The following is a 13,056-nucleotide window of genomic DNA, read 5'->3' as shown; positions in this document are numbered from 1 at the left end:
AAGCGACGCTTTCGAACGTCCAAACGTTCTACGAATCAAACCAGCTATGCGACGGGCCTTAGCGGTTATATAAATAACATGGTTAGACCACTTAAGGTCACTTGAGAATATTATACCAAGCAATTTACACTTGAAAACACGAGGCAAAGAAAAATCATTAATCTTATAATCATAATTTAGTACATTGCGACGCCTCGTAAAAATTATGAAAGAACACTTTTTAATATTTAATATTTACGTTTTCAATCAATAAAAGTCTACTTAATTCGGAAAACTCCTACAATATTTATCATATCACTGTGTGGCGCAATTGTGGAAGACCAAAAACCCGTGTTGAAAACTTCATAGAAATAGTATGGGTAGGGGTCCTATATCAAAAGTGGCGGGCTTAAGGTAAACAGCACCCGTATTAACCACGTAAACCGATGAGAAAGAAGTGACATGACGAGGTAATTTATTGACCGCGAAGACGTCTTGAAATAAACTTTTTGTCACGGAATCTTTCGTCAATATTCCGGTCAATTGTGGCGTATCCATAGTCTTAACTTGAATAATCAAAGAAAACCGTGCGATTTTTATCAATTTCAATCAAATTTTGAGCGTCCGTTAATTAGGAGTGATTATTTTATTTAGCAGTTTTCCAAACAAAAGAAAAAAAACATTTCCTTAATATGTAGATACAATATTTTAGTTTCAACAGGTTAGTCCGGAAGAGCCGAACCCCTTTTCGCCTCTATCGGTGTGTTGGAGAGTCTTAAAATGAAAATGAAATTATTATTTTGACACCATTTAATGAGATGTTTTTCCTTACTTTACACTCTTCTAGATCTGGGTATGCGATTTTCTCACAGATAAGTTGAGCGATTCTCATACCTTTATTAACTTTAAATTCGCTTTGACTAAAATTGAAAACTATAATGCCCACATTTCCACGGTAATCTTGATCAATTACACCCCCTACAACGAATTTAAGGAGCAAAATTGTAACCTAACCGTTCGTGGGTTTAAAGTATATTTTTCGTACCCCCAATATGTAAGAAATTGTTCAACGCCAGTCCCGATCTTGGTGCTGTAAACCATAGCAAATTATGAAATAGACGTAAATTTTTAAAATGAAACGTTCTACCTACCTATTCTCCCGTGTCAACCGTCTGGAACCGCGATTCGTAAATCCGTTTTGACTAACGTACGAGACATTGAAGATACAGTATAATCGTACGCACTGTAACAAGGTTGATTTTGAAAAAGATAATTTTATATCTATTTATTTAATTACCTGTACAAGTCATATCCTGCCGCTTTATCCGATGTTTTGGTAGGGGTAAACGCGTTTGATGATATTTTCACGTATTTCAGATTACAATGTAGCCATGTTAGCTGTAGAACTGAAACTTATTTCGTGCTTCGAGGTTAGAGTTTTTTCTGGTAAGAAGTTCACTGAAGCAATGAAAATTCTAGAATTCTGATTAAATATCGAACTAAAAATTATTGCACATCGCTAGCCTCAGACCACCTCTTCAAAATCAAATTGAGCAAGCTTAAGTGATGGTATACGTGCGGTATTTTACTATATTTCTCAGCTTAACTGTTTCGAAACGAGCTCTATGGATGATTAAATTTATTGCACATCGCTAGATTTATACTACCTCTTTAAAATTCAATTGAGCAAGTTCAAGTGATGGTATTTTACTATACAATTTATCGAAATGGGATCAATGGAATGAAATCAATAATGCACAGTCATACCAGAAAACAAATTTCCCAAAACATTTCACAATTTCTGACTAATATCTAGCAATTATCATACTACTCTAAAACTTTCCACACTCTTTAAGAACATCTATCGTAGGCCTATAAATACCTTCCATCTCGTTCCTTTTCCGCATTCGCTAGTTTCTTTCTCCTCTTTTCGACGGTATAGCTCTAGTTTTCGAGTTTCCGGATATTAACAATGTCTCAGTGGAAAAAGAGAACGCTAAACTTTCTATCGGAAGAAGATGACGACCTAACCATTATGGATACGGTACCAGACGGTCCTACAACATCTACAGCAACGACTCCTTCAACAGCAGCGTCCGAACCAAAGAAAAGCTCGCTCTCAGCTAAAAATAAACCGGCTGGTTCGAAACAGGGGACTTCTACCTCCGCTACCACTGAGAAGGAAAGTACAATTTCGAATATTTATAATGGATACAAATATAACAAAAGAGGACCAAGAAATAGTGAATCCTCCTTCTACATTTTTTACCATTCTCACAAACATAAGAACTAGTTGTCACTTACTAGCCATTCCAATGGAATGTCCACGCATTCTGTTCAAATGACCTGTAAGTGACAACTATGTCTTACAGGCTCTTCCTTCAATGACCCATACGGAACTCAATCGATTTGCCGGATTATTATCCTATCATCCTTTACCTTTAACACGTTTCCCAGCTCTCTCGAGTGATCGAGTATTAAAAACACAGTGTTCGCAGTACTCTACACTCATCGCGTCATACGTGAAATCCATTGCGGCAACGGTTCCGAACTTATTCGGACTCACCGACGAAGGTCTCCAGTACCAAAAAAAGAGTTTCCAATACTGGGTAGATCTGTATCTGAATGACCTCTGTCTCAATTCCTACACGAAAAATTCTATTCTCTTGGCTAGAAACCTGTTTGCAAGATGACTCCCCACCAGCTTCCGAGGCTCAGGGTATGTCCTCTTCCTCGCAACCCTCAAAGATATTGCCAAGCACCGGCGAAATGTCGACAAGAGGTCAAACGTCTGTTAGCGCGTTACTACGATGCTATAAAGGTGAATAAAAATAAAAATCGGGACTTATCGCTCCCTTCGTAAAGCTTCGTGATGACGAAGGTATTACCACACATGTGTCTGCGGAAAAGACTTCCGCGGATATCTACCACATAAAACAATATCAAACGTCGGAAATCGCATTTTTAGACAGTGGGGAATGGTGGAAGAAATGCCAGATGAAAATGCTACTACCAATAAACCCTTCAACCTCAACAGATCAAGCGGTTTGTTCAGCAATTGAAACCGTAGTGAAACACGCTGAAACCATCATTACGGCCCCCAACGTCGAATGTTCGTTTAGAGCAATCAAAAAATTTAACTGAATGGATTTCAAGGGAACAAGAAGGTCATTGAAGTGAGTAACTGCATAAAAATTAAAACTTTAATCGTTAATTAAACTCAAATTAAATAACAAATATCCTAAATAAAATATAATAAATGAAAAAATGTAATTAAAATATCTTAAATGAAATTAATATAATAAATAAAAAAAATGTAATAAAAAAATATCTTAAATGAAAATGTATTAAAAAAGTATCTTAAATGAAAAATGTAATAAAAATTTACGTATTTTTAAAAATTCACGTTCTACATTAATAAACATAATTATCCAACACCTTTAATTTGTGAAAACACATTAAAACAATAATGTGCGATACGGAATAGGTGATGGTTTAAATAAATACCTGAATAAAAATCATTGTTTTTATTTGTCTATAAGAACTACGTGTTTGTTTGTTTTGCTACGGTTTGCAGGTGTAACGTGTTCAATGTCTCTACTCTTCTTTCAATCTCGAAACTTCGATCTTATTCCTTAGGTACAGTAGCACCGAATAGGTTCCTTGTTTACCTGAATTTCCTCCGTTCATCAAAGAAAAAATCACCTGTAACACGTGAAATGTTTAATCGAAAGACTCTTTTAAACAAAATTGAATAACGCCCTCTCCCGAAAAAAAATTGACGCATTACCTTTTTTTCGTTCAAATGTCGTTGAACTCTTGAAAATAGATCCCGCAAACCGTTGAATGTCACCTACTCCGCGGTTGATGCGATATTCCGTGATGATTATACTTCCAAACTTCAAATATTTCTAAAGAAAGACTTCTTTCTAGCATATGGTTATAAATTAATTGCGTAGTTTGGAACTTCTAGAATTTTCTCGTAATCTTGACTCTCTCCCTTATCTCCGAATACCAAGAGTAAACGCGCATGCCCGCGTCATCTTAGTTACATTTCTTATCATTCCCGCCCTTCGTGCCGCTATCTAAAATAAGGAGTTTGAGCCGACAAAAATTTCACCGCGCGATTCGAATTCGTGCAAACTACGTATAGGATTTTTCTTACCTTATTGTCGAAAATTTTTCGGGGTACGCGAAGCAACTGCAAAACAACACCAGCAAAACGTGCGGGGGTTATTGCGTATATTTTACTTTAAATAGATGTCGAGGAATAAATTTGTAAGATATCGTTAGTAAGTTTTCCAATAATACAAATATTAATGACCTTATGATTTCCGAATTTATGGAGAAAAAGTTTTCAATAAAATTTTTATCTCAAAACATTTTATTGTTTTTCTTTTTAAATCAATTAATGAAACATTTTTCCAAATTCAATAGAATTACAACATAATATTAGATGCATTTCATTTAAATACTCAGAAGCAGTTACAATTAAGTATTTACAATAAATATTTACAAGTATTTACATTTAACTATTTACAAGTATTTACATTTAACTATTTACAAGTATTTACATTTAACTATTTACAAGTATTTACATTTAACTATTTACAAGTATTGACATTTAACTATTTACAAGTATTTACATTTAACTATTTACAATTAACTATTTACAAGTAATAAATAAATAAATAAATAAATAAATAAATATAATAAAATAAAATAATTAAATTATCCCATCCTGCTACTTTATATCAACGTGACCGTACTCGAGAGTCGAAATACCGTCGGGGAGAATGAAACGCTTGTCATCAGACGGATTCAAACACTGTTTTACTTGGTGTACCGAAAAAACTTAGTGTTTGTGACTAGTAATGCGCTTCATTTCCGCCGACGTCCGAGCAAGGTTTACGAGGCAAGCCTTGTAATCTTCGTGCTTCACGCTCTTTTTAATCGTTCTTTTGTCAACGCCCATAGCGGTTTTTTTCTCAGCTCCGGTGGCAGTGATCATTGAGTACATTTTGCTCCTTAACCCGCAAAACTCGGCTATTATCGCGCCATTCATTTCGTCTTTAAAATAACCGAGTTTCTTTTTGTTGTTGACGCTGTAAAGGGCGTGGCTAGGAGGGAATCGCTAAAATCGTAGTGATTATCAGCGTGAAGCGCGAAATCCGCGTACAGGTCCCGGGTCTCAACGAGATACGTCAGGCTATCTGTAATGAGATAAATTAGTATTAAACTTTGTCGAATGTATTAATAGGAAAAAACACTTCTACCTGTATCCGTGAAAAGTAATTTTGCCTTATCCTTGTATTGCGCTTTGATGATGTCGTAATGAAATTTATACATCAAAAGCTTGGATAAATCTAGGACACAGAAGCCTGTATATATGGGAAGATTCAGGATGAGATTGTTTTTGGTCATGTGAATCCCCACGAGATCGTTGTGGAAAATGGAAAATTTATGGAAGGCGGGACTCGAACTTTTCTTAATGGCGCGCTTTTCGGTTTGGACGAGATGGAAATCAATACGATTGCGTAAGTTTTCCATCGTTTTACCAAAAACCTGCAACGAGATATTAGAGTTAGAACAACGCGCTTACTAGTTATAAAAATTGAGGTTCTCACCGAATTGATTAAGAGTTTGAAAAACGATTTTTAAAACTTTACCATTGCGTATGGTAGCTAATCTATAGGTGAGAGCACTTAATTTTCTATGAATTTTGAAAGGCCCATCCCAATTAGCTAGTAATTTGGCAGCTATTCTCTCGTCTGCGCCAGACTGATTATGCTTCTTACGCCAGACCAATTGACCTTCAGAGAATTCAACATCTCTTCTTTTCTCATTAAAATAGGCAGACTGCCTTGACTGCTCTGCTAAAATGTTATCTTTTGCCTGCTCAAGTGCGGACGTTACACGTTCCTTAATACTTGCGGCTTGCTGAACCATATTAGATTCAGAGGTATTTAAGTGAGGGTCGAATGCTAGGGTTATATCGAAAGGGGTGCGGAGTTCGCGCCCAAAATAAACCTTTCTACTGGGTTTCCGCGTGGACTGTAAAATGACGTAAACCGATGGTTAATACCTAGTTCTTTACAAACGGGAGTCATAATTTTACTAGCGAATTGGCTGCCATTGTCGCTAATAACTGTAGAGGGTATCCCAAACCGTGTAAAAATTTATCGACTAATTTTGTAACTATAGTTTTCGTGGTAGCTCGCCTTAAGGGAAATAATTCAACCCATTTGGTCATAAGGTCAGAAACAACTAACAATTGTGTAGCTCCTCTTTTACTAGCAGGGAACGGTCCCTTTAAATCGATTGACACTACCTGCCACGGGTCGGACCATTCGGCTGATTTGATAAGGCCTGCTGGAGCGCGTTGGGAGTTTTTATTCGCCTGACATGGTTTACAAGATCTTACATAATGGGTAACGAAATGAGTCATATTCTCAAAATAATAACGGACTGAATTCTTTTTAACGTTTTAAATATTCCTAAATGACCTGAAATCTTTAAATCATGGTTCAACTGTAACACCAGTGGGACTGATTCCTTTGGGATCCAAATTCTATAAGAGCTGTCCGAGGTACCTTTCCTTAAAATATCACGATAAACAATTTTCACTATAATCGTACATTTGGGTGCGTGGGTCTTAACATATTCCTTCAACTTATTGTCTGTGGGTTCGGTTTGATTAGTTAAATAAAGTTTAATAGCATTAATTTTAATATCAGCCGATTGAGCTTTGATGATTACGTCCTCCTAAAAGTCAATGGCGGTTACGCTGCACGCGACAGATGCCAGGATAGGTGCGTCATCGGACTAGGATTCTTAGAGAAATAGTTGAGAATGTGTCCGAGTCGGGACCACCTCTGATACAACAAAACCAAAGTTGCATAGATTTTCGAAGGCTTCTTAGACCATTCTTGAGTGCGACGTGCAATATTACATACCCTCTTAATTTTGTATAACATTCAAATACTTTTCAAAAGTTCAATGTACATTGAAAACTGAAATAGTAGAGAGTGTGTCCCAGTCGTTACCAACTCTGATAGAACAAAACTAAGGTTGCATAGATTTTCGAAGGCTTCTTAGACCATTCTTGAGTGCGACGTGCAATAATGGATACCCTCTTAATTTTATATAACATTCAAATATTTTCCAAAAGTTCAATGTACATTCAAAACTGAAATAGCTGAGATTGTGTCCGAGTCGGGATCACCTCTGATAGAACAAAACCAAAGTTGCATAGATTTTCGAAGGCTTCTTGGACCATTCTTGAGTGCGAAGTGCAATATATGTATCTGTTACTGTATACCCTATTAATTTTATATAACATTCAAATACTTTCCAAAAGTTCAATGTACATTGAAAACTGAAATAGTAGAGTGTGTGTCCGAGTCGTTACCACCTCTGATAGAACAAAATTAAAGTTGCATAGATTTTTGAACGCTTCTTAGACCATTCTTGAGCGCGACGTGCAATATATGTATCTGCAGCTGTATATCCTCTTAATTTTATGTAACATTTAAATATTTTGCAAAAGTTCAATGTTCATTGAAAACTGAAATAGTTTAGAATGTGTCCGAGTCGGAACCAACTCTGATAGAACAAAACCAAAGATGCATATATTTTCGAAGGCATCCTAGACAATTCTTGAGTGCACCGTGCAATATTGCATACCTCTTAATTTTATATAACATTCAAATATTTTCCAAAAGTTCAATGTTTATTGAAAACTGAAATAGTTGGGAATGTGTCCGAGTCGGGACCACCTCAAATAGAACAAAACTAAAGTTGCATAGATTTTCGAAGGCTTCTTGGACCATTCTTGAGCGCGACGTGCAATATGTGTATCTGTAGCAGTATACCCTCTTATTTTTATGTAACATTTAAATACTTTGCAAAAGTTCAATGTACATTGAAAAGTGAAATTGTTGAGAATGTGTCCAAGTGGGAACCACCTCTGATAGAACAAAACCAAAATTGTATAGATTTTCGAAGGCTTCTTAGCAAAAATGCGTAATTGCTTTTTACGTCTGTCGCTATGACTCGCCTCTTCTTTCATAACCCTCCGTCCCTTGGTAGAAACTTTGACACGAGCCCAGATTTCTCTAATCTCCATTCCTTCTCCTAAAATTAAATCTATATCTGATTTAATATATGTATTTAATATATAAAACTGGACGTACGTTATGTTTCGCAAATTACATAGAATGTAATGAAATCGGAAAATGGTCAATAGAGGATACTGCACAGACATATCTCCTTTCGTCAATAACAAGTCGGAGAAATTGTCATACTGAGCCGAAAAAATAAATATATATATATAGAAATTGCCCAAATTCACCACTTGGTCAGTGAATATTTTTAATTTCCTACAGATAACAATGAGAATCTGAAATCCATAATTCTATCTTCAGTTTCGAGTCCTATCTAGATCGTGTTGCATTGCCAAGCAAGTGGAAACATGTCAAATACTGTAGGCTCGAAAGAAGGAGAAGAAAATTAAATACAATTGATTTCACTCAACACAGAATTGCATCCTACTACCGAATTTTAGACAAAATTCAGATTTTAATTAACGAAAACAGCAAACTAAGTGAAACACTAGTATCGAAAATTTACGATTCGACCAAAGAAGTTGACGCTTCTGTATCGGCTCTTGATGAAAAAGTAGGCCCTTTTCTTTTAGGGCTTATGAAAACTGCTAGAAAAAAGTGTCAAAGAGGCAAAACTGGTCATCGTTATGACAATCCATTAAAGTTGTTTTGAACCTACGTGTTTATCATCGGGGTCGTTTGTTGTACGAGACTCAATCAATTTTATCTTTGCCATCAAAGGGGAGGGGAGAATCGATTCTGTTAGCGGAAAAGTCGTAGATACAAAGGACGATAAACAGGAAGATAATGGCGGTGACGAGCTTCTAAAAAATCCTAGTGAAGAGGAATTAGAGGAAGGTAATGGTAGCCAAGATTGTAACTGGGAGAGGGAAGCGGAAGGTAAGGATGGAAAACAAGAAAATCAAGAATGGCCTGAAGGTGATGAAGTCCAACAAGACGATCAAAAATGCTTGAGTGATTCATTTCGTTAGGTGGTTCCGCGCGTCCGCGTATTCAGTCGGATGATAGCTCAACTACGGGACTTGGCGACTAGACACGAACATTACAAATGAGGTATTTGGTTCCGCTTGAAACCATGGTCTGTTGGAATCAGCCTGCAAGAGCTCTCGAGGAGGAGAAGGATATTTCCAGCAATCCATCAATAGCAGAAACTCACATCAGTTTTTCTTTCGGTTCAGTGACATTTTTAGAATTCTTTCCGGTTTTTACCCGATGGCCTCGAAACCCTAGTAGCGAATGTTTCTAAGAAAGGGTCAAATTATTTCTTTGTTCTACACCAATTTTATTCGTCTGAACAAGCAGAACTATTATTGCGAAAACAGACTTACCCTTACGAATACATGGACAGTTTCGAAAGGTTTAGTGAAACACAATTACCATCTAAAGATGCTTTTTATAGTGTTCTAACTGAAGAAAATGTATCTAAGGAAAGTTATAATAATGCTCAAGAAGTTTGGAGGACATTCAACGTTAAATATTTAGGCGATTTTCACGATCTGTACGTGATGGTAGACACTTCAGTTAGCAGACGTTTTCCAGAATTTTAGGGACATGTGTGTTGGATATTATGGATTAAACCCTGCACATGCGTTTGCATTACTATACTTATGAGGACCGCGACGAGAAAACACACCAATCCTGTGGGGACCGTAGTCACTTATGGGGACGCACACCTCGGTCCCCATTAAACCCAAAAAAAACAGGTGCTCAAATTAATTATTTTTTGATATTAATTAAAATTAGTTTTTAAGGTGGTCCCCACAAAGACGGCAAATTACACATTGCCGATTTTGTGTCACACACGGACTGATAATAGCGCCCCCTTATCGGTCCTCGCAAGAACTAGAAAGCACACACTACTACTTCCGGTATGAGTGAAGACCCATAAAAGCGGTATTTTTAACAATGATCAGAAAAATTAAACACAAACGCACCGTTTTCTTTATTTTGAGAAGATAAGCACATGAATACTTTCTATCTTAACTAGCTCTTATATAAAACGACTATGGAAAGGCACATGTGTTGCCAGTATTACTGTATTATTAAAAATTTAAGAACTTTTAATTTCAAATGATAATAATAGTATGAATAAAATTATAAGGTGTAGTCAATATTTATGTAGGCCTCTAAGATAAGACAGCATACCGTCTCTAAAGTATTATATATATATTCACCTATAGATTACTAATTTCCATTACGTCGGAATATACCAAAACTGAAAGTTTCTTAAAGTCCATAACGGAACTAAGAAATCAATAGCTGAATACTTAATGGGTAACTTGAAGTGTACTATACAATGCCTTATTTTTAATATATTTAAACGTTTAGTTAATAAAAAAACGTTGGGAACAGGGTCCCCATAGAGAATGTAGTAATTCAAATTTACACACAAAATGTGATTTATTACAAATTTCAATTTGACAGAAAGACATCAGAAACACGAAGATATTTCTACTTCGTTATCGATATCTAATTAAATCGCATTATTTTCACCAAAAGCAAAAAACTTGATAAACCGTTGGCTCAAAGGTCCCCGTAATGTACTTGAAATACCCAAAATTAGACACAAAATGATGTAAATTATAAATTTCATTTATAAAGGTTTTTTTAAACAATTTTAGATACGACAACTTACCAAGTTTATTATTATTCATTTACATGAAAAATAATAATACAACGTTAAGAAAAGGGTCCCCATAGCGGATGTAGTAATTCAAATTTAAACACAAAATGTGATTTATTACAAATTTCAATTAAACAGGAAGACATCATAAACACAAAGCTATTTCTACTTCGTTATACGATATCTAGATAAATCGCATTACTTTCCCCAAAAGCAAAAAAACATGAAAAACCGTTGGCTCAAAGGTCCCCGTAATGGATTTAAAAATTCAAAATTAAACACAAAATGGTGTAAATTATAAATTTTATTTATAAAGGTTTTTTTAAACAATTTTAGATACGACAACTTACGAAGTTTACTTCTATTCATTTATATGAAAAATAATAATACAACGTCGGAAAAAGGATCCTCATAGCAGAAGTGGTTAGTGAAATTTTAACACTAACTGGAAATTATTACGAATCGGCAATCTAGCTTAATTACCCGCCATCGGTAATCTAGCTTAATTTTCTGCAATCGGTAATCTAGCTTAACTTCCTTTAATCGGTAATCTAGTTTAATGATAATAATAATAAAAGGCTTTTATTTAGGATATACCTTTAAGAATTTTCTTATTTACAAAAGTGTCCTGCTTTTAAGTTAAGATTTTAAAATTAAAAAGAGAAAAGCTCTAATTTTTCTGCTATTACTCAAGACTAGTAAGATTGTTCAAATAATTGTTTATCTTATCTATAACAAGTTTATAAGATTGTTTTTGTTTGATGTCCATTGGGAGTCTATTCCCGAGCTCTATACCCTTATGCTTCAAGCTTTAGCTATCTTCTTGATACACTCTTCATGTGTAGCAGTTCCCCTGCTATGTTCACAAAGCATTCGTTAAGCATGTTTGCTACTGTTTCTGGATCTTCGTTTTTATTGGCCTTGTATTCCATCTCCGTTATAGGTTTGGTATTCTTTTGCTTGAGGTATGGCTTAATGGTTTTCCAAATATTGGTCGTTTCATTACTGCCGATTCCAATATTAATTTTGAAGTATGTTGTCTTCTCTTTATGGGTAAGAGTGTTGACCAAGTATGTCTGTTTCCTGTACATATTTTGGTACTTTTCCTTATGAGCATGGTTTACTGTTCTTGTCTTTGTCTTGAATTTGTCTCTTATGTGAATTTGATGTTTTATATTTGAGGTTAGCCACGGGGCGCTTTTAGTAGATACATATTTTTCTCTTAGCGGAGCATGCTTGTCCAGGTGGTCAATTATTTCATTTTGTAACATCTGTAGGCCCCTTTCTGGGCTGTCAATGGATTACTTAACCTTGTTTAACTTTGTATGGAGTTCTTGAACTAATTTCGAGGTAATTTTCTTATGCAGTTTTATACTCATTTTCTTCCTTATGATCCATGTTAGGTCATGGTTAGATGCTCCACATGCCTTTACTATGACCTTTGTGATTCGTTCCGGGTGATTTAAATAAATATGATCAAACTTGTTGAGTTTAGGGTAATTCTGATCGGGGATGTTATCATTTGTATGAAATTCCCCAGTGTCTTGAGAGGTAGTCTTGCCTTTGCCGATAGCGTGGTGGCTTTGAGGTTACAGTTCCGTGTCCCCTATGATCAGAATTTCGTTGTTTGTCGTAAACCGTAAGAAATCAATGTTACTCCTTAGTTTAATGCCATAGACTTGTGCAGAGCTGTATTATTAAAGAAAATTAATTAGATTTCAACCGAGGTTATCGACTCGCGAACAGACAGCGCTTGGATTCAAGCTTACTTAACTTTCTATAGAGTATTTTATCCATAAAACTTAAAATAGAATTACTCCAATTGTTTTCAACCACTAAACGCTAAAAAATGCGAGTTTCGAACGTGCTGTCAATTTCTAATAAAACAGGGCATCATTGAAAAAATCGTAAATCGAGGTATTTTTGAAAAATTAAAACTAAATATACTTAACATAAAGGTTTCTGAATGAAAAGTAGAAAAGGACCTAATATAAAGATCTTATGTTCATTTAAAAACGTTTTGAATCCTAAGCAATTTATAATTTTTGGAATATACGGTCCAGAATTTGGCTTTTTTTTTATAAAAATTCCAATGTTATTTCAATGGGAAGTTTCGAGTTTTTTCCAAAAAGGCTAATTAATTTTATGTTAATGAAAACCACCCTTGGCAAATTGACTTTTTATAAAATAAACTATTAGATGGATCTCTTCGAAATTTTAACCACATATTGTGAGTCCGGGTTGTTGTTCTATAGATTTTTTTTCAAAACAGTAAAAATAATACGAATAAGGTTAAAACCAATAAAAAGTCACCTCATTAATCATTAA

General features: G+C 35.2%; 2 protein-coding genes and 1 pseudogene across 4 annotated transcripts; 1 reads left to right on the top strand and 2 right to left on the bottom strand.

Annotated features, from left to right (window-relative positions):
- Positions 1 to 606: 606 nt before the first annotated feature.
- LOC149655999 (deoxyuridine 5'-triphosphate nucleotidohydrolase-like) lies at positions 607 to 1,496 on the bottom strand (annotated as a pseudogene). Its single transcript, XR_016370335.1, has 6 exons — positions 1,493 to 1,496; positions 1,277 to 1,385; positions 1,131 to 1,222; positions 1,025 to 1,069; positions 812 to 957; positions 607 to 753 (listed from the first exon to the last, which is right to left on the bottom strand). The product of XR_016370335.1 is annotated as a deoxyuridine 5'-triphosphate nucleotidohydrolase-like (transcript).
- Positions 1,497 to 1,624: 128 nt separating this feature from the next.
- LOC149655998 (uncharacterized) lies at positions 1,625 to 3,497 on the top strand. 2 transcript variants are annotated; one of them, XR_016370296.1, is made up of 2 exons: positions 1,625 to 2,860; positions 2,948 to 3,497. XR_016370296.1 is itself a non-coding variant. In XM_089844953.1 (2 exons), exons 1-2 carry the CDS (start codon positions 2,605 to 2,607, stop codon positions 3,121 to 3,123), a joined length of 372 nt encoding a protein of 123 aa, XP_089701079.1. In that variant the 5' UTR covers positions 1,625 to 2,604; the 3' UTR covers positions 3,124 to 3,497. The 2 variants fall into 2 exon arrangements, 1 of the variants encoding a protein (XP_089701079.1); XM_089844953.1 differs by having other exon boundaries at positions 1,625 to 2,800.
- Positions 3,498 to 5,030: 1,533 nt separating this feature from the next.
- Positions 5,031 to 5,632, bottom strand: LOC149655997 (uncharacterized). The gene is made up of 3 exons (XM_089845033.1): positions 5,607 to 5,632; positions 5,256 to 5,544; positions 5,031 to 5,192 (listed from the first exon to the last, which is right to left on the bottom strand). The coding sequence occupies exons 2-3, from the start codon at positions 5,527 to 5,529 to the stop codon at positions 5,041 to 5,043; spliced, it is 426 nt and encodes a 141-aa protein (XP_089701159.1). The 5' UTR covers positions 5,530 to 5,544; positions 5,607 to 5,632; the 3' UTR covers positions 5,031 to 5,040.
- Between the last annotated feature and the right edge of the window lie 7,424 nt (positions 5,633 to 13,056).

The sequence above is a fragment of the Phalangium opilio genome, unplaced genomic scaffold (assembly GCF_054372755.1).
Source record: "Phalangium opilio isolate 3A_F unplaced genomic scaffold, DU_Popi_V2 ptg000078l_1, whole genome shotgun sequence".
Lineage (NCBI taxonomy): Eukaryota > Metazoa > Arthropoda > Arachnida > Opiliones > Phalangiidae > Phalangium > Phalangium opilio.
The sequence above is the reverse complement of the archived record's forward strand: the minus strand, read 5'-3'. Positions and strand labels throughout refer to the sequence as shown.